Raw genomic sequence first — 22,703 nt, forward strand, 5'->3', positions numbered from 1 at the left:
TGATAATGCTCGACCCCATGTTGCGAAAGTGGTCAAGACATATTTGGAAATGTTGAAATGGGAAGTCCTACCCCACCCGCCGTATTCTCCAGACGTTGCTCCCTCTGACTATCACTTGTTTCGATCAATGGCACACGGCCTGGCTGACCAGCACTTCCGGTCTTATGAAGAAGTAAAAAATTGGATCGATTCGTGGATAGCCTCAAAAGATGACCAGTTTTTTCGACGCGGGATTCATACGCTACCCGAAAGATGGGAAAAAGTAGTGGCCAGCGATGGACAATATTTTGAATCATAAATGTATAACCAGGCTTTTTTACAAAAGCCTCGAATTTTGGAAAACAAACGGCGGAAATGAAGTTGTACACCTAATAGGAAATCTTTACATTTACCTTTCTTTCTAAGAAGGAAGCAAAGGTAAAGCGTCCTTTATAGCAAGAGATAGTAGCAAAGGATATCTTCGCTAAAGTGTACTGAGATTCTCTTGAAGTCAAAGACAATATACAAGAGATGGAAGGCTCCTAACTTGAAGAAAAGAGTTCTTCAATTAATCTACCTAGAAAGCTCGTAACGCAGATTTTGGAGAAGCTACACTACTCCTCCACAGGAAGGCAATTTTAATATCAACAAGATGTTCCATAAAGTGCGGAAGCGATTTTATTGGGCAACATGTAAACAAGATGTGGTGCAAAACATGTATGTCAGGTCTGCTTAGCTAGAGGAGGTCCGTCTGGAAAAGGAAAATTTTCTTTACAAACGTATAATGTAGAAGCCCCATTTAAAAGAATTCAGATGAATATTCTCAGCCTTCTGCCAATAATTCTTCCGGAAGTAAGTATTGACTTGTTGTCGATTGTTTTACTAAATGGGTGGAAGCTTTTCTCCATTTAGAATATAAGATTTAAAACTATTGCAGAAATCTTTCTAAATCAAATTATTTCCAGATACGGAATTCCCTTAGAGATCCATACCAATCAAGGAAGAAATTTTAAATCGAGAATCTTTCGAAAACTATCACGCTTGTTAGGAATTAAGAAGACAAGAACGACAAATGATTCCTTTATACCCTCAATCAGACGGGAAAGTAAGATAGCATCGTACCATTTTAAATTATTTGATGAATTATATGTTTCTGAGAATCAGAAGGACTGGGACCGATGGATTCCATTAGATCTGTTGGTGTATCGATCTTCCAAGCACGGAACAACTGGGATGACTCCAGCAGAACTGTACTCTGCACAGGATCTTCTGCCGCCAATTGACTTGTTACGCAGCAGCCTTCCTGAAACTGAGGAGGTGAGTTCTCTCGAATGCTACGTGAGAAAGGTGAAGAGAAAGTTGGAAGAAGTTCATACAAGTGTAAGAGAGCAGGTAGATATCAAATTCTCACAAATGAAAATCTGACGGAATACGATCGGAAGGACAGATCTTGAAATTTATTTCAAGGAAGGACAAAAAATTTGGCTATACAATCGAAGAAGGAAACAGAGAACTCCGAAGTTGCAGAATAATTGGGAAGGCCCATATTATAGTAAAAAAATTAAGTGAATTATTATGCATATATTGTATTCGTAAGTCGAATAAGTATAAAAATAAAGTACATTCAGATAGACTGGCGTCTTATTTAGAAAGACATTTAAGAGAAACGAGCTAAAAAAAGTTCTATTAACAAATCCCTATTACTTGAAAAGAATTGTAATCTTATAGTATAAGCTGTGCATGACAATTTGTTCATTTGTAATCTTATAATGTAAATTGCACGAGTTATTTTTTTTTCTTTCTCAGTTGCAGAATTCACGTTCGCGCGGCATATGACGCGGAGAGGATCTCTCCGGGGGCTCCAGTGAAGTCATTTTTGGTGCCTCATAGCTGATCCAACAGGATCATCTTCTACGAAGACGGAGGACATTAACAAACGCGCTTCAACCGTGCGGCCTTACATTATTATTATTATTATTTTTTTAAGAAGACTGCCTTTCCTGCAGTTTTTGAACCGAGATTTTTCTGCAGGACGGAGCGCATGCAGGAATTGGAGACAGAGTTACCGCGGTAAAATCAAAATAGAATTTCCCCCCCCCCTCTTCTTTTCGAAGAAAGCACAAGGCTTCAAGAGAAGAGGCAAGAGGATTCTGGAGTTCCCTTCATGAAGACGAGAGGATGCCCAAGCAGGTCCCATCCTACAGAGGTTTAACTATACTCTGGGGAAGAATTGAAAAGGAAGGTTCTGCTCGGAAAGGAAGAAGACTCAGGAGGCCTCAAGAATAGGGCCCGGAGGATCGGGCCCTAGAGCTCTAGGAAACTGCTGCACAGTAGAGAGTAGCACAGTAGAGAGTAAGAAACTGGTCGGGAACCTCGAATTCCTTAAGGAGGCCAACGTTTTTGAAAAAAATCACAATTGTCGAAATTTAACGGAAGAAGTGTAGTGTTGTGCCGTGCCGTGCTGTGCCATAGCTATCACTTGTGAAGTCTTGAAAGTCGCTTTATCCGACACGTGGCTCCGTTATTTAACAAGATCGGCAGATTTGGACGTGAGTCAAATCGCTACGCTCGTACGTGTCTCTCGATCCGCTTATCTTCTCATCGCTTGTGTGTTCCGAGCTTTACGTATATGTGTTCATTTCACAATAAATTTTTCTTGTTCTTTTTATAATATCCGTGTTGTTCATTTCTACGGACCGGAAGTATGTGAACGCGTTCGCGAGAACTGGACGCTCGGACGTAACACTATCAATTTCTGAGTAGTTTCAATCCGCGATAATTTAAGTTTAAATTATATAATAAATGGGTTTTTACTTTCTGCGTATTTTACTAACGTAAATATCGCGATGCGAAATCCGAAATGTCAAAATTTTACATTAAAATACGTCATAATCATCAGAATATAAACACCGATTCTAACTCACGGATACAGCAACCAGCAGGTGGCTCTAGTGGGAAAGCGAAGTCATAGACGATCCGAGGGAGGGGGAAGCACGTCATTGGGGGTCTGTATTAAAGAGGGAAGTGGTTTCGTTCCTTCTCTCTCTAACCTATTGTTCTTTCCTAGTTATTATGTAGGATGCAGTTCTCTCTCTTTTCCACCCGTTGCAGTCCTACGTTTATTATTTGCGCTCTTTCTTCATTCCGTTGCGCTCTCTCTCTCTCTCTCTCTCTCTCTCTCTCTCTCTCTCTCTCTCACGTTGTTTTTTCTTCTTGCATGTGATTTAATTAAATAGATACGGTATTTACGTATTTTTAATAATACGACTTAGAAACTAATTATGATAATATTTTTATGAATTTTTAATAATATAACCTAGTAATACTAATTATGATAATATTTTCTTTTTTTATCAATGTAATACAAATAGCCAAGCGCGATTCCTTATTCCTTGACTAATTCAATATTATTATGAAGATATGAAGAAGTGATATGAAGGCGAAGATACTAGAGATAAAATAATTTTAGAAGAAAAGAGTATATTTTTTAACATACATTTAATGCACATTATTCATTTAATGCAGTATATACAATATAATCTAAACCATAGACTATTAGTTCACTTCTGTAATAGAATTTTTATCATATCATTTTTTTACAAAATGTTTGCAGCTTTTATTAATAATACAATTTTGTCTTAAAAACGACAAAACATTCGAATTTCTACTAACATGTATATATTGACATGTATATATTGACTTTATAGAATACATGTTCAATTACTCAAGTTCAAATAAGAAAAGTACAGTTGTTGGTTTCATTTACAAACATATGCCATTTAATATCAACTTTATGTTATTCGTATTATGTATTTTAACAAGTTCCACAGATCTTGAATGATGATGGTGATGATAATGGGCCTATTGACTGCATTAATCGCTCGATATCTACATGCATTTCTATATCTAAATCCACGTAGCATAAGATATAAACATGCGGTTTCCTTGATTATCGCCAATCGCAATTTGCACATGAGGTATAGATCCCACACCGATCCCAATGTCCAGGAACTTGTACGCTGTCGATGTCAATGCATATTTCCTTATCATACAAGGCATGTAGCGAAGTTTCGAAGATGTATTAGATGTTTGAGAAAATGCGTTGTAGATAAAAAGAAAAACATGTAAATAAATTTTATAAAAATAAATAACGTATAATACGTAATTTATTATAGGCAATTTATTATAAACGTCTGAACCTTTCGAGTCACTCTCAATGCAAATACAGACAAATTATGATGTTATAAATTATAAAATATGAATCCGACAATGATTTTCTGTCATTTTATTTATTTGATCCCCGCAATTGCTCTTTTCTAATATAAACTATTCAAGAAATTAAATTTTTTCTGATTGTAAAACTTGTTATAATACGTGTTGCGTATAATATTAGGTGTACAACTTTGCTTCCGCCATTTTTTTTCCGAAATTCGAGATTTTATTATAAAAAACTGGTTATACATTTATGATTCAAAGTATTGTCCATCGCTGGCCACTACTTTCTCCCATCTTTTGGGTAGCGTACGAAAAAACTGGTCATCTTTTGAGGCTATCCACGAATCGATCCAATTTTTTACTTCTTCATAAGACCGGAAGTGCTGGTAAGCCAGGCCGTGTGCCATTGATCGAAACAAATGATAGTCAGAGGGAGCAACGTCTGGAGAATACAGCGGGTGAAATAGGACTTCCCATTTCAACGTTTTCAAGTATGTCTTGACCACTTTCGCAATATGGGGTCGAGCATTGTCATGCTGCAAAATCACTTTATCGTGTCTCTCGTTGTATTGCGGCCGTTTGTCTTTCAATGCTCGGCTCAAACGCATCAATTGCGTTCGATACCGATCGCCTGTGATTGTTTCAGTCGGTTTTAACAGTTCATAATACACTACGCCGAGCTGGTCCCACCAAATACAGAGCATGACCTTGGAGTCGTGAATATTCGGTTTGGCCGTCGACGTGAAAGCATGGCCGGGAACTTCCCATGATTTTCTGCGCTTGGGATTATCGTAATGAACCCATTTTTCGTCCCCAGTCACAATGCGATGCAGAAATCCCTTCCGTCTTTGCCTTTCAAGCAGCTGTTCACAAGCAAACAAACGCCATTCAACATCTCTCTTCAATTCGTACGACACCCAATTTCCTTGCTTCTGAATCATTCCCATGGCTTTGAGGCGTTTTGAAATGGCTTGTTGAGTCATTCCCAATGATCGTGCCAATTCTTCTTGATTTTGACACGAGTCTTGCTCAAGTAATGCCTCTAATTCTGCATCTTCGAAAACCTTCTCTTTTCCACCGCTATGCCGGTCTTCGACGTCAAAATCTTGAAGCGTTGAAACCACTCACGATACGTTCTTTCACTAATAGCGCCTCACTATAAGTATTTGAGAGCATTCGATGAGCCTCAGCCGCAGATTTCTTCATATTGAAGCAAAAAATTAAAACCTCCCGCAAATGACGAGAATTTGGCTCGTAAACTGACATTTTCAATCAAAAATAACTTTATGATGCAGACACAAATCGATTAATGTTTCTATAGGTTATGTTGACAGATGCCCAAGTTTATTGTATGACGTCTATGATCTATTTATTTCAACCACTTACCGCTAAAGCCATCTATAGGAAAACGGCGGAAGCAAAGTTGTACACCTAATAATATTGTCATAACTTGGTAACATGAAGCTGTTAACTATGTTAACAGTATTTATTGTGTATTTTTTATATTCGAATTGGAACATTACATGGAGTGCAATATACTTTGAACTGTATCAGTATGTAAACAGTATGACTGAAGAAAAATAATTTAAATAAATTTTTACGCCAAAAGTTGTGTATCAATAAATTTAATGCTTTTTTCACAAAATTTGTGATACAAATTTTATTATAGAATATGAATAAATAGTTCATGTTTTAATAAATAATATCGAAGTGCTGCATTACATGACAAATAGACGAATACGTAATTAAGTTCTTCTTGATGAGACGTCGAGATACGGCAGTTGTGACGAAGATCACGTTAGATACGGTTGTGCATAAATGTAATATAAAAATTTTTTTCTATGAAAAATCGACATGTCACAACATCTTTTGCGGTTAGATTACTCTGTTGAAACATAATTTTGCAGATTCGCATAGGTTAAGCGTGCCAACTTCAGCAATACTTATCGCCAATGATAATTATAAGTAAACGAATATCCGTTCGATCAACAACTAATATTAGGTGTACAATTTTCCGCCGTTTTTTTTCCGAATTCGAGGCTTTATTGTAAAAAACTAATTATACATTTATGATTCAAAGTATTGTCCATCGCTGGCTACTACTTTCTCCCATCTTTCGGGTAACGTACGAATCCCGCGTCGAAAAAACTGATCATCTTTTGAGGCTATCCACGAATCGATCCAATTTTTTACTTCTTCATAAGACCGGAAATGCTGGTCAGCCAGGCCGTGTGCCATTGATCGAAACAAGTAATAGTCAGAGGGAGCAATGTCTGAAAAATACGGCGGGTGGGGTAGGACTTCCCATTTCAACGTTTCCAAGTATGTCTTGACCACTTTCGCAACATGGGGTCGAGCATTGTCATGCTGCAAAATCACTTTATCGTGTCTCTCGTTGTATTGCGGCCGTTTGTCTTTCAATGCTCAGCTCAAACGCATCAATTGCGTTCGATACCGATCGCCTGTGATTGTTTCAGTCGGTTTTAACAGTTCATAATACACTACGCCGAGCTGGTCCCACCAAATACAGAGCATGACCTTGGAGTCGTGAATATTCGGTTTGGCCGTCGACGTGAAAGCATGGCCGGGAACTTCCCATGATTTTCTGCGCTTGGGATTATCGTAATGAACCCATTTTTCGTCCCCAGTCACAATGCGATGCAGAAATCCCTTCCGTCTTTGCCTTTCAAGCAGCTGTTAACAAGCAAACAAACGCCGTTTAACATCTCTCGGCTTCAATTCGTACGGCACCCAATTTCCTTGCCTTCTGAATCATTCCCATGGCTTTGAAGCGTTTTGAAATCGCTTGTTGAGTCACTCTCAATGATCGTGCCAATTCTTCTTGATTTTGACACGAGTCTTGCTTACGAGTAATGCCTCCAATTCTTCGAAAATTTTCTCTCTTCTCGGCTATGCCGGTCTTCGACGTTCTTGAAGCGTTGAAACCACTCACACGTTCTTTCATTAATAGCGGCCTTACCATAAGTATTTGAGAGCATTCGATGAGCCTCAGCCGCAGATTTCTTCATATTGAAGCAAAAAATTAAAACCTCCCGCAAATGACGAGAATTTGGCTCGTAAACATTTTCAATAACTTTATGATGTAGACACAAATCGATTAATGTTTGTATGGGGTTATGTTGACAGATGCCCAAGTTTATTGTATGACGTCTATGATCTATTTATTTCCACCACTTACCGCTAAAGCCATCTATAGGAAAACGGCGGTAACAAAGTTGTATACCTAATAAGTGAATATCGTTTTTCAAGGAAATGTGTATGAAATGTATATATCATTATAATATATAATTTTATAATACTACTGTAGTTCTATCCATGATTGCGTTTCAAGATTGAGAAGGACTTTATTGCACAGTTTAGAATTGTCTAAGTACGTATGTATATAAATTCACCGAATTTATATACGTTTATATATATTTAAGCAATAAGATCAGTTTTGTTTGAATATAGGATTTCTTTTACTTAATTGATGGAATTAAAATTTATTTATCTAATTAAAGAAATTTTTTATACGATTTATAACGTATATATTGCACACACACACACACACACACACACACGCGCGCGCGCGCGCGCGCGCACACACCTTATTGAAGAAGCATTTTACATAAGAAACAAAGTCTTCTATAAATAAAATTAGTATTTCCTGTAATTAAAAAAGTAATTAAATATTATGAGATAAATGTATAAGAAAAATGTATAAATGTATAAGAAAAAAGAATTAAATTAATAATAATATAATTATAATATAATTATATGAAATAAATTTACGAATTGTATAGCTAATGTATCACTAATTTACATTGTATCTGAAAGTTTGTTATTGATCTGAATAATGAGACAGAATTATTATAATATAATATTTATTATCTACATATGTGATCATTGTATATTATATAATTACATACTATAATATACTACACAATTACACTACAATACAATAGTATGACTCATAGCTACAATAATACATAGATATGTCACAGTCCCATATATTCCTAATATTACATTACAGTATTTCTAATCGTGTCTCTGCACTTTTAGATACGAACTTGTTTTCTTGCTTAAATATATTACTCCATATCCTTTATCTCACTAGTTGCCTTTTCTTTCGTTATTTTTTCCTGATCTCTTTTTTTCTTTCTCTTTCTAATTTATCTAAAACTTTACATTTAACTGAATCTAATTCTTCGCTCCAAAATTTCTTCCATATTTCCATATTTCCTCCTTATCCTTTCCTAGTTCCCTAAATCAACTATATACTTTTGAACATTCCTTCACATAGTGTTCCAGTCTATCTTTATTCCGCAAAATTCGCATTCTCTATATTCCTTATCTAGCCAATATTTATCCTTGCTCCATATTCCCGCATTTAAGCCTAACTAAATTTTGCACGTCTTCGCCCACTTCTACATTATAGTATTAGGTGTACAACTTTGCTTCCGCCGTTTTTTTTCCGAAATTCGAGGCTTTATTGTAAAAAACTGGTTATACATTTATGATTCAAAGTATTGTCCATCGCTGGCCACTACTTTCTCCCATCTTTCGGGTAGCGTACGAATCCCGCGTCGAAAAAACTGGTCATCTTTTGAGGCTATCCACGAATCGATCCAATTTTTTACTTCTTCATAAGACCGGAAGTGCTGGTCAGCCAGGCCGTGTGCCATTGATCGAAACAAGTGATAGTCAGAGGGAGCAACGTCTGGAGAATACGGCGGGTGGGGTAGGACTTCCCATTTCAACGTTTCCAAGTATGTCTTGACCACTTTCGCAACATGGGGTCGAGCATTGTCATGCTGCAAAATCACTTTATCGTGTCTCTCGTTGTATTGCGGCCGTTTGTCTTTCAATGCTCGGCTCAAACGCATCAATTGCGTTCGATATCGATCGCCTGTGATTGTTTCAGTCGGTTTTAACAGTTCATAATACACTACGCCGAGCTGGTCCCACCGAATACAGAGCATGACCTTGGACGTCAAAATCACCGTTCTTGAAGCGTTGAAACCACTCACGACACGTTCTTTCACTAATAGCGGCCTCACCATAAGTATTTGAGAGCATTCGATGAGCCTCAGCCGCAGATTTCTTCATATTGAAGCAAAAAATTAAAACCTCCCGCAAATGACGAGAATTTGGCTCGTAAACTGACATTTTCAATCGAGAATAACTTTATGATGCAGACACAAATCGACTAATGTTTCTATATTATGTTGAAAGATGCCCAAGTTTATTGTATGACGTCTATGATCTATTTATTTCGACCACCACTTACCGCTAAAGCCATCTATAGGAAAACGGCGGAAGCAAAGTTGTACACCTAATACATATATTTTTCTTCTTTAAATAATTGGGATATATCTATCCCAATCTATTCCAATCTATCCCCATATCAAATTCTTTGTATCTTTCATTGTACCTTGCAGTCCTCATTCTATTGTACTATCTTCCCACTGACTTTGTCCATCTTTTTCTCTCCTAATTATTTCCTCCTCTAATCTCCCTTCATTTCCATCTTCTCCTAATTCCCTAGCATATATTCCCCATCCATTCCTATTATAAAACCTTTCTGTTTCTTTATTATATACAGGGCATCTCGTAAGATGGGCCACATTGGCGGAAGAATGGATCAAAAGGAACAAAAATTCTTATACTATTTTGAGATACTCGCCGTAATTTTCGAATGAGAAAAAGAAATGTCTAAGCCAATATGCGGTTAAGCCACGCCGTGTGAATTCGTAGAACAACCCACACTCGAACAGCAGCGGCGGCGTGCAGGGGGAGGGAAAGAGCGCTTCGTCGTCTGCCACAGCCTAGCATGGCGATCCTATGTGTTTCGCCGTATCGCGCCTATCCAAAAATGTTATTTTAGCTGAAGTTTTCCTTATACATTTCTTATCATTACAAATCACATTATTTAGCACGATTAAATACGTTTTAACACAATTATAAGTATGTTAAGTGATGTAATTAATTAGAACACTACGCAAAACGTATGCTAATCGTCACAATACCTTCCGCTTGCTTTATACGACGTCATTCTATTTTCAGAAAATTGTTTTCTATCTCTTACAGTTCCAGAGACATTCGCTTCGAAAGAGAATATAATTATGTATTTTGTATACTTCAAATGAAGATGAATGGGGAGTAATAAAAAAATATACGTTTATATACTTATACTGATATATAAGCTTAAATCCGCTGTTGCGGATCATAGGTGGCATTAGTGAACGTACAAAGCTACCCTGGGCACACAACACACTTTTTTTTATGTGTTTGACATCTGTCAAACACATAACCAGTGAGTAACTACATCATCAGCAATTTCATACAACAACGTACATTTTTTCTTTCGTAATCATGTCTAGTTTTTTGCTAAAAAAAAAGCATATGCGGGAAGCTTTGCTTTTCTGTTTCAGTTTGAAGAAATCGGCTGCCGAATCGCATCGAATGCTTGTAGAGACCTATGGCGACAATGCTTTATCGTGCAGAGATTGGTTTCGCTGGTTCAATGACGACAATTTTGACCTGAGTGACAAGAAGCGTGAAAATCGGCCCAGGAAGGTTGAAGATTGTCAATTACAGGCTCGTTTGGACGAGGACGATACCCAATCGCAAAAAATGCTTGCCGAGCAATTGGATGTTTCTCAAGCAGCCATTTCCATGCGGAAGGTTCAAAAGACATGCCATGGGGAAGGTTCAAAAGATCGGAAAATGAACTGAACGATAGGCAGATGGAGCGACGCCAAAACACATGCCAAATTCTGCTTGCCAGACAAAAAAGAAAGTCGTTCCTGCGTCGGATTGTGACAGGCGATGAAAAGTGGATCTATTTTCAGAATCCTAAACGTAAGAAATCTTGAGTTGATCCCGCCCAACCATCAACATCTTCCTCAAGACCAAATCGCTTCAGATGGAAGACGATGCTGTGCGTTTGGTGGGATCAGGAGGATGTCATCTACTACGAGCTGTTAAAACCTGGTGAAACTGTTAATGCTCACCGCTATCACCAACAACTGATCAAATTGCACCGTGCTCTGCGTGAAAAAGGCCGCATTATCGGAAAAGACATGACAAGCTGATTTTTCTCCACGACAACGCACCATCACACACGTCAACAATGGTCCAAAACTACTTGGAGACACTCAATTGGGAAGTGCTATCCCATCCCGCTTACTCACCTGACTAGACTTGGCACCTTCTGACTATCATCTGTTTACGTCGATGGGTCACGCGCTCGCTGAGCGGCACTTCGATTCTTACGAAAACGTCCGAAAATGGCTTGATGAATGGTTTGCCTCGAAAGATGAAGAATTTTTTGGCGTGGTATACACAAATTGCCCGAAAGATAGGAAAAATGTATAGTTAGCGAGGGCAAATATTTTGAATAAATTTGTTTTTGCTTCCTAGGAAAAAAAATGTGTTTTTCTGACTAAAAAACAGCGTATTTAAGCTTATATACCTGGTATATATCAATTACAGAACCTTCTTGTAATTGCTCACGTGTAGCGAATTGCCCACTTTAAATTTTACCGAACCAGCGATTTTTATCGTCCTACACCATGTTTAAAAGTCTTTCGGCGATCGCGGGAGTTACGTCGGCGGGTCGTATGCCAATGCGATGCTTGCGCGCGTTGTAATCTGATACGAAACGCGGAAGTTCGTCGATCCATTTGTAATTGCCGTTTGAGTATAAACATCTTCCACATGTCGTTTTTGAACGTTTTTGAACGATTGAACCGCTCGACTGCTGACGCTTTTAACGTCGAATACGTGGAATAGTGATTAACGTCATGTTTTTGAAAGACTTTTTGCACATCGATATTGTAAAATTCCTTTCCCATATCCCATATTATAAATTTTTCGGACATCTTCCACTCGCTCGAATTATCTCAGCGATAGCGTCAGCTGTCTCGCTTCCATCTTTGCTCTTGAGCGGTATGACCTACGCATACTTGTTGAACACATCAATGACGGTGAGTATGTAGTGATGGCCTCTGTTGAAGCTCGAGTACGGACGCATCTCGATAATATCAGCCTGCTATAGATCGTTGTATCCTCGGACTATGACACATTTTCGCGGAAAATTTCTTCTCGCTAGAGCGTGCAATTTCTCGACGAGCCGACATTTCTCGACGCTAACTTTTCTCTTTTTTATGATTTGACACATAATATACAGGCTGCAAGAAAAAATGTATTGTTTCTCGCTAATTTGACTGACCATTCGACTCGTTTCGTCGATACGCGATTTAATTTATAATAAGACCGATTTCGCAAAATTCCTCGATGATCGACAGCATCTCGTTGTCGTGAGCATTATTCCCTGCTTGATACGAAGCAATCGTAGACAATTCACCAGCTCGTTCGGATCGTCAGTACACGTCGATCGCGTTGTCATTCAATGTCATTGCGTGAGATAATTCTTTTCCATTTCTTCTTCTGTTTCTGGGGTATGATCGACATTAACAACGCAATTACGTATTTGTACTTGTATTCTCTGTTGCTCAATAATCGGCATCTGTGAATGATGCTTGTATTTGTGCGCTTTTGTCGCCAGCAGCATGCTCTCGTACTTGTTATCGTCTTCCGTGTAGAGAAAATTGTCGAGAATTTCCTTGAAAATTAACTCGTAGACTCGGATGTACCGGCGTATCATTCATCGTCGATAATTATGTTGTTCGCATCGAAACGTTTATTACCAAACATCGATCCATCCTTATAGTATAGATAAACGCCATACACATAATCTATACCACTCTTCTATTTATCTCGCGCTCCCCTCCAGACAGTCTCGACGTACTTTTGATTCAGCGGGCCCAAGTTGGCTTGCAGCGCCTCTTGATCTTCCGACGTTTGAAACTGATTTTGAATTTTCTTTACTATCGAGTCGTCCATTATTTCGAAAACATTCTCCAATTTCTCCGATTCTGTCATCGATACGATATCGTCATACGCGAGATGAAGGTTATCGACTATACATGATCGTGCGATCAATCATCGAATTTACGCGAGATCGCAAAACACTCGAATGTTTCGCTCTCCCTCCTTCTTCTCCTCTTCCTCCTCCTCCTCCTCCTTCCTTTCGTACTTGGAAACAGACGCTGCGTTATTGTCGCGTGACTGTCTCTTTATCGCGCGCCAGAACTGTCAACAATCTATCAGCGATTTGACTTAAAATGCCTGTCCAACGCCTCCTCAATTCTAGGTCTTCAAAGATTCGATGTTTCTTGCGGATCGACTCGCTCGTCTTCTCGATCTTTTCACGCGATTTTTTTCACTCTCACGCATGTCAGCCATGTTCGTCTCTGGCGAAGTATCGACAACGACTAGCTACGTTATAGTATCGCAAACTCGTTAAATCCTTTTCTGTATCTCTCTTTCTTTTCTGTATCAGTCTTTAAGCGCACTGTTTTTGTCTATCACTAGAAATCCATATTTTTTTCATCAACAGTGACATAACAAACAAAAGTCGTCGTACAATATGTCGGTTCACGTGATCGTTGTAAATGTGTTTTAAGTGTATCATCATGTTTGAACAGAATCAGCAGATTCTCGTTGTCACGTATCAGAGGTTTAAGTATCCTCACGTCTGACAGAAATAAAAGCAGTCAACGTTCACATGGCACATTGAAAAGTATTCTCTCACCGCATTCTGCTTGTCGTATGTCACGTCATCAAAGATAAAAATATTAGATGTGGGAAAAAGTTCCCATATCTAATAGAATTTGGGGCCTCGCTCGGTGGAATGATGTCGCTGTTGTTAGAAAACGTACTCGATTTCGTCGATATACGTGAATAAATTTTCGAGGTATCGATTTGGCTGTTGCAGCGATTTTGAGTAGACGTTCTTGAAATGTATGCCATTCGAGCTCTCGAACAAGTTTATGAGAATAAAAATAAAAGAAAGAAGAACGTTGGTTTACTTCAGTTCGGGCTGCAATTGATCGTGTATAGTGTTCGGCAGCATTTCGCCGTGTTTGCTTTTCTTCTCGCTGCCTTCCATCATTCGCAATTTCGCTTCAGTTTGTGACGCATGTCGTCAGCCGCTCGCACTAAAGACTACGCGCTCTCGACTATATTTAAAGGCGCGCGAACCCGCAAATCGCACAGTAGCAAAATGTATCTTATATACTGTGTCATCCTTTCGATATTCAAGACTTGTGAGCGCTGAGCAATTGCAGTATATAACGAAGATCGTACTCTTACGCATGTACGGTGAATACATCGAACACATCTGAATCAAGCTTCCGGAACACGAGAAGACTGATATCTCTATCATCGTTGCGACGAGCACTACTAATCAGCCGTGGCACACATCAACAGTCTCGCATCTAAGATAAAGGATTATAGCGAATAATGACGTCGCGTGGCGGTTTGCTGAATCAAGCGATAAACGTGCTTCTTTTCGAGTTACATATTCCGAGTTACCAGTTTTGCGGCCTGGGCACTCGGTTTACGAAATCACAGCCAGAGATGATGCGGGCATAAATCCGCTGGACGCGGCATGCCGAAAACATATTCTTGGAGTAACGATCTTACTGACACGAAGTACTCACCGAGCGCTAGGACGCATTGTCGCGAGAGATTCGAGAGATTTTTTTTTTAGCGAGAGAATCGTCGCTGCTGCCACTTGGGCAGCGATGAAAGCCAAGACCAAGATCGGGAATGAAGAAGACGACGACGAAAAAGCGGATACTTCCGACGGCGAAACGTGGCGCATTACCGTTTCTGCCAATGTTGGGCGCGCTCTGATCCTTGATCGGCGGAGCGGCAAACTTGTAAACGAAGCGGTAACGGCAGCAAAGCCATGCGACATCAGCTCGAAGAGCTGCAACGTCACGATTGCGCAATAGAACAGAGGACTGTATTTCGTTCCGTACAAATACGGACGTGGACTGCAACTTAGCCCATACAAACACGAACAGAGCATAGAAAAGAAAACACCAAAGAGACGAGAGATAAAAATGCCGTCAGCGCAACTACCAATGTACAATTGAACGAGCTCGTGAGATGTACCATACTTTAGAGGCGTTTTAATTGCGTAATATATTACCGACGAGTGGTGCGCGCCAAAATGAAAGCGGTATCGTGAATCTAGACGATGGGACTCACTGGGTAGCGTATCCAGAAGAAGAACAATCGTGTATTTTAACAGTTTTTCATTAATTTTACATTTTTCACGATTCATTTTCAAAATTCATTAATTTAATATTTGTTTAACGGTTATTAAATGTTTACATTATAATTTTTCATTTGAAATAAAGGAGTAAAAAACATTGTTTAAACATTTATTTAACATTTATTTAATGTTTATTTTAAATTTATTTTTATAAATTTATTTGAAATAATTCTTTGAATTCGTTAAATAAATATATAATTTTAATAAACATTAAATTAATTGTCTAGGTTAAGATACTGTTAAGGTTTAGGTACTGTTAAGGTTTAGGTACTGTTGATAAAAAAAAATAAATCGAAACAATTACAATTCTACACTATTATTTCTTCTAATTTTGTTCAAATAATTTTAACATTAAAGAATGTTTTTTTAACATTAAAGAAATGTTTCTTCAAATATTAAATAAATGTTCTTTAAATGTTAAAAAAAAGTTTTTTAAATGTAAAAAGCTGTCTTTTTAAGTAATAAAAAAGGACCACGTTAATTAAACGTTTTTAAAATATTTTTTAAACGTTTTTTTCGCAATGAAAAAATAACGTTTAAAGAACATTTCAGAAATATTTCTTTACTGATTGGGACATTCTAACTAGAGGATGATGATAAACATGAACATGAACTTGTAACAATAACTTATCTTAAAAAGTTTCACACTGAACTTTGCATCGCAATTTTCGCTCGTAGCGCATGTAGAAAAAACTAAAAGCATTTTTATTACACAATTCGAATGGAAGTTATCGAATAAGTGTATGTAGAACTTGATCGGTTCAGTTATTATTGAAATGAATAATTTCGATCTCTCGTGGTCGCAACGCGTAAAGCAACATGTGTCGTTGCGTTTGCTTAGTGCCGAGACACTACGGTGTCTTCTGATATCTATATATCATTATTATACATCAACTAACATTTAGTGTTCGTGAATCAATAAAGCAGCAGTTCTTATACGATTGCAGAAGTTCAGCACCATTGAATAGGACAAGATTAGATAACCGCTTAAGAAAATGAGGAAATTAATTCCCAAATGTGGGGGAAAGCGTTTTTTTTTAATTATAGTTTTGTCGTGTATATTCCAGAATATAATGTTAATCACAATAATATTTATTTTAATAATAAAACTGAATTAATTAATAAAAAATGTGTGAAAAATTTTTTTACGTTTCACGGACATTGCAATTTAATGGACATTAGACGTTTCTATAATGTCTCTTTAACATTAAATCTACATTTTGCGATGTGATGCAATATTTACATTGTTGCAATTCCATTTCTGAGATATTGATTCAACATTAGTGTGCTGTATGAGTATATTAAATACTCTGAAAATTTATAAAGAATTACAATAATATGAGTGCACGAGAAATGAATATCCGGATGATTGCAGTTACGTATATACGTAATATACGTAACATACGCGTATTAAAACTATCAAATAAATAATATATTAATAAACGACAGTTTTCACTTTTATTTTGAATGATAGTTATTGTTAATAATAATAATTTGAACTGTATCATAAATTTTAAAAAATTAGAGAGAGAAACGGCTAATAGACAGATGATATAGCGTGATAAATAAAAATTTTACATATAGTGTATTTACTTAATGTTTCGATTCATAAATATAAACGTTATGTAAATATCATAGAAATATTACATAATATTACAGTAATATAGCTATGATATATTACAGTAATATTTCTATTCATTTCTGACATTGTAATATTACTATGATATCTCAATAATATTTCTATAATATTTCTGATATGTTGTATTAATTGTTAGAATGTTGTATTAATTGTATTAATTGTTAGAAATAAAATTAGTCGGATCTCGGATACGCATTAGATCGAATCTTGATCACAATAAATGCGATCAGGACGTGATGCGCGCATCCTGCGCGCGCGTATACTTCGCAAACGATGTTCGCATTTAAACCATTTGCCGTTTATCGGTTTGCCTTTAACCGAATGTCGTAGTCCACGAACGCCGTAATCGTGCCTAATTATCAAACTTTCTGTTATAAAATAAACTATATTTTGTAATTAAACTGATTTTCAAAATCTCTCACATTTGCCCTTAAGATTCCTCAACAGGTTATGGGCTCCAGATTGTCTATATTGCGAAAAGAGCGTTGTGAAAAATTGATCGACAAGTATGAGATTTGTGTGAGATGTGTCATCATATTGTAGACGTTAGCCATTTCTTTTTCTTCAGTCGTTATGCGAATACGTGACAAGCGCTTGTGATCGTGTTCGTTATGTCTAAAGACATCTCAGCTAGGTATGTCAAGAAATTTGACGGGACAAATTTCCAAAGATGGAAATTCCAATTAAATATTTTATTTGTTGCGCATGGAATTCAGGACGCAGTCAACAGGTGCGCAATATGCCGACCGGTCCAACATTGGCGAAACCATGATTGTATAACAATACAAAAGCAAATTCTTGATTTCTTCTGCGATTGAATACACAAAGCTAGAACATTGTTGTATATAGTTGCTAAAGAGATGTGGAACAAATTGTGTATGATTCATGAACAAAAATCTGTGATAAACAAATTATTACGGACACAGAAGTTCCGAATAACGGGTGGTACCGAAAGACTCAGTCGTCCAGCACATGGCGAAGGTGCAGAATATTTTTATTATTATGCAATTACTAGATCTAACTGAAGTCGCATCCAATGTGATCGTAATAGTCAAGATTCTGAGCAGTCTGTCGTCTAAATAAAATACATTCTAGACAGCATGGACAGTGTTGCTCCAGACCTCCAGAATTTGGAAAATCTGCAAAAAAGACTAATTCGAGAGGAATTAGGAAAAGGAGACTCAGTACAGAGAGATAAAATTCAAATAAGTGCACTAATCGCAATGAAATCTGATAAGAAAAAGGGCTAACAGGCGTGACAAAAGTGATAAAAGTAGCACAAGTGGCAAAATTACTCAAAAATCAAAAAAGGATATGGAGTGCTACAAGTGTCAACAAAATGAGACATTATGCATATGAATATCGCAACAGGTTGCGGAAGGGATCAGTCAAGTAAACTGTGCCTTCGTGACAGCAAAAATGATAGAAAGTGCGCGCCGAATAGGTTGCCATCATACTATTGCCGTCACTAATCGGCCGCCACTAGACGCTTCAAGACATTCTTCAGATGAGTGGCTTATTAAGTATCGATCAATTAAGAATGGCAATGAACTGGTTATGATGAACAATGTAATATTTTAGGCAAAGAGACAGTGCACATGAAAAAATTCTAAAATGATAGTGGCGAAGGTTCGCTTAGAGATGTTTTACATGTGCTCAAATTAAAGAAAAAATTATTTTCAATCAGAATTTGCTCTAAAAAGAAGAAATTTTGAGATAAAATTCAAAGGCAATTTTGTAACTTAATGCGTGAAAGTCAAATGGTAGCGTCTGCTGTAAGACAAGAGAATGACATTTGCAGAATATTTTTTCAAATTCCAGACGTAAACAAAGTTAAGAAAGCAAACGCATCGACAATAGACTTACATATGTGGCACGAACAATTAGGTTTACGTAAACAAACAAATACTGTGTGATTTAATGAAAAGAGGACTCGTTACTTGTATGTGAAAATCAGATGCGGATAATTTCTCTTGTGAAATGTGCCATCTTGAAAAGGCATACAGATTACATTTAAGAAATGTTTGAGAATAAGTGTAAAATTAGGGATAGTTATATGTATATATCAGTGCTCGCAAACATTTGTACATTTCTGTGAACGCAAAAACAGAATGAAAAGTGCGCATATGATGCTTCATATGAAGAATCTTCCCTTTTGAGGTTGTGGGCAGAAACGGTGAATATCGTTTATGTACTTAATCTCATCACAGTGTCTCCATCTGGTGAGATGTGGATAGGGAAGAAGACAAACATCGAACATTTATGGATCTCCAAGGTATTCGTCCATGTGCCAAAATAGTTCACGAAGAAACTAGACTTAGTCACGAAACACTTCCGTATATACGCTATCTGTGCTCATGTGCGTAAGTAATTGTCGAAACAGATACATAAATTGATAAAGAAATTGATATGATTGATATTTTTAGTATTACAGATTGTATATAATATTAAGAGTTATAATAATTTTTATTAACATAAATATAGTAGAGGGCGCCAAGAATCAGTCAAAGTTAGATATTTCGAATAATATAATTTCTTGGTTTATGAATTTAAGGTGATTGTATCGCATAAGAGCGGCATGTGGGAGGAGAGGGGGAGAGGCAATCGCCCGAAGCTCCAGCGCATGAAGGCATCGTTCGATGAAAAAAATAATTGTCTAAAAATTGCTACAGATTACAATTTTGAACAATAATTTTTATTTTCCAACAGTAATTTTTATTTCCCCACTGTATTTGAGAATGAGTTGATAAGCGAAGTGGATATTAGTGAAGTAGTAGCAACTTTCTAAAATTTTATAATTAATATTTGCCTGGTTATTTTCCATTTTCATCGGTTTAGAAAATTCATATTATATTTATCTATAGTCTTTTAGTTTTTGAACAAATTTCTAAATATTTTTGCGCTATAATTAAAAATGTACTGTCGCTCTTTGTTTAGCACATGTTAAAAGTACTAATTTCAAATACAATTATCTTTTGAACATGTCTGATTATCCCCCCCCCCTTTCCTTTAAATGATATGTTATGTATAGGGAATATCATTATCTTCAAATAGTAAAAGCTTCAAACAGATCTTAAGAAAAATTATTTTGCAATACAATCACTTTAATTTATCTCATTGTCAGATTTGACTATGCGTCGAAACGTTCGGACTTTTAATCACAATCGATCTGAGATATTAAATTCGGTCATTCGCGAATATATATAATTCTCCCCTTTAATTTAAATAAGAAACTTTTATTGCGAAAAATATTACTTCAGCTATTCGAACCTGGGATCTTTCGATTTTCCGGGGCGAGTGTCTTAGTTAATTCGACCACTGAGACTTCGGAAACATTCTTCGCAATGACATGTATAGTGAGAGAATTAGGCAGCGTTATAGTTTTTATTATTTCTCTTTAAAGTGAATAAAATTTTTGTTCTTTATTAATTTCTGTTATTTCCTTATAATATCTTAAGATTCTTTTAAAGTTATTTTCAATGTTATACTTTAGTATCTTATTTATTTATCGTTTGCATAATAATTTCTAAACATACATACAACAAAATAATTTTTAAATATTTATAAAATAAATTTATATTTTGTATTATTTATTCATTATTTATTTATTATTTATACTCATTGCGATAATGATACTTGATGAAGAAATGATAATGATGAAGAAATTTAAACATAATGACTTTTTGCACTACAAACATTTTACTACAGTTATATTATTGCAACTATCATATCATATGTTGTTAAAGTTTTGTCAAAACTAAATTCTACTGGATTTTCAAATTCTTCTTATCTTTCATTTATATAACCACTTTTATGTTAAAAATATTTAACTAAGTTGTGATATCGTCGGGATAATAATTTAGTGTGTATCAAAAATTGCATTTTTATTATATTATTTCGTTTATACAAATTTATATTATTTTCTAATTATAAAACCACATCTGAAAATAATAAACGAATAAATAATAATTAAATAATAAAAATACTTAATTATTTAAGATTTTATTTAACAATGAGTAATCAGAAGAACAATGTGAAAACAAAAAACTATAAAAGTCGGCGCTAGAATTAGATTGCGCAAATTTAATGAATCAATTGAATGAAATGTACATTTCGGCTTCGATTTAAGCCATCTTTAGCGAGCTATAATTATATTACGCATGTGTCGTAGAAAAAACAAACGTTGTTCCCATAATTTGCAGCCAGAGATGCAGCGAGACGTATCTATCCTCAATATCTTAATATTATGCCACAAAGTTACAAAGCTGAATGAGTTAAATAGTGAGTGTCCAGTTAAATTAATTTCGTAACGAGAATCAAGCAACGTAAGAAAGATGTGTATAATAAATAAAAAAAAATTCTTTAAAAATAAACAACGCTTACCATATAACTGTCTTTAAAGATTATGCGTTTCGCGGGTTTTTTCTGTGTCCAGATTCATTTTTAAAATGCCAACGTTTCGCACTTCATCAGGGCGAGGAGCAGCCTGATACTCCTATATAGGAGTATCAGGCTGCTCCTCGCCATAGCTGTTCTTCCGAGCCATTCCTTTTATATTATGCTGTTTGTTGGAATAGTATGGGGGAAGAAGAGAATTGTGAGTGGGAGGGGGGGGGGGGGGGGGAAATTGATCGATCTTTGATAACCGCATAACTTATAATTAATTAATATTGCTGAATCTTTAAATTTTGTTTAATAATAATTTTTGTTCAATATGTCCGTCTGTTAGGTGGTGACGAAGATTCGTCAAAACGAATCCACCAGTATTAAAGAGTCTTTCTATTAATGTACTACTTGATAAATCAGTATTATATTTGATGAACAATTTTTTGAAAAGAGGATGCTCATTTAGCATGCTGACATCGGTATGCTGAATTTAAATAGCGTGCTATCTTTTCTTTAGTTAAATTTTTTGATGCTTGGATATTGGAAGAAGTTCTCATAGTCATATTTCATTTGCTTCGGTATTGATGGTTAATTCTGAATTCTTTGATTTTACTGATTTTGGTAATGGTTCAAGCAAATCAGTTAAGCATTTCTTACAGATAATCTTTCTTTCCTTTTATTCTTTATTCAGTCTAATTTAAAATGTAGATACAAGTAAAAAATTATTAAGAATTTTTTTTTATTCATTTTTTGTTCAAATCTGCAAAGAAATTAAGTAAAAAAGAGCAAATAGGAGTTAAATACGGTAATCGTTGCGCAAAATAATATATAATATAAATAATATAACAACAAATTCTTTATTAAATTAACGTATTTACAGCTCATTTTTTAGCACTTTCAGAGACATGAATTACTAATATAAATACAATGATAAGTGACGACTAACTTATCATAGTGAGCTCTCTTTACTTTATTAAAAGAATCTCAATATTGGAATGAAATGATGAATGAATATGACAGATAAATATTTAAAAATTATGATAAGAAATTATCAGAGATAAATTATGCAAAGAACAACTTAAAGAGAATTTAAATCACATTAAAAGGAAGGAAGCTCACCACGACATCAATCAACCATCGCAAACAATTAAGCATAAATTATTTAGTCAAAACTAAATAAAAAAAAACTAGTTCTTGATTCTTGTCGATCAGTTAGTGTCAAATTTATCTTAAAACATAGAATTCTTTAAAATAGTTATGATTTTAAACATATTAAGAATTTTAAGCACA

General features: G+C 36.0%; 2 protein-coding genes across 2 annotated transcripts in view; one reads left to right on the plus strand and one right to left on the minus strand.

The window, feature by feature from the left end:
* LOC108686810 (glutamine synthetase 2 cytoplasmic) overlaps window positions 1–22,703 on the minus strand; it is a 224,606-nt gene that overhangs the window by 132,321 nt on the left and 69,582 nt on the right. The gene's annotated exons all lie outside the window — the stretch shown is intronic.
* On the plus strand, window positions 632–1,404 carry LOC108686794. Its single transcript, XM_018192260.1, has 3 exons — window positions 632–696; window positions 945–1,040; window positions 1,185–1,404. The coding sequence occupies exons 1-3, from the start codon at window positions 632–634 to the stop codon at window positions 1,402–1,404; spliced, it is 381 nt and encodes a 126-aa protein (XP_018047749.1).

This window comes from Atta colombica, unplaced genomic scaffold (genome assembly GCF_001594045.1).
Source record: "Atta colombica isolate Treedump-2 unplaced genomic scaffold, Acol1.0 scaffold19, whole genome shotgun sequence".
NCBI lineage: Eukaryota > Metazoa > Arthropoda > Insecta > Hymenoptera > Formicidae > Atta > Atta colombica.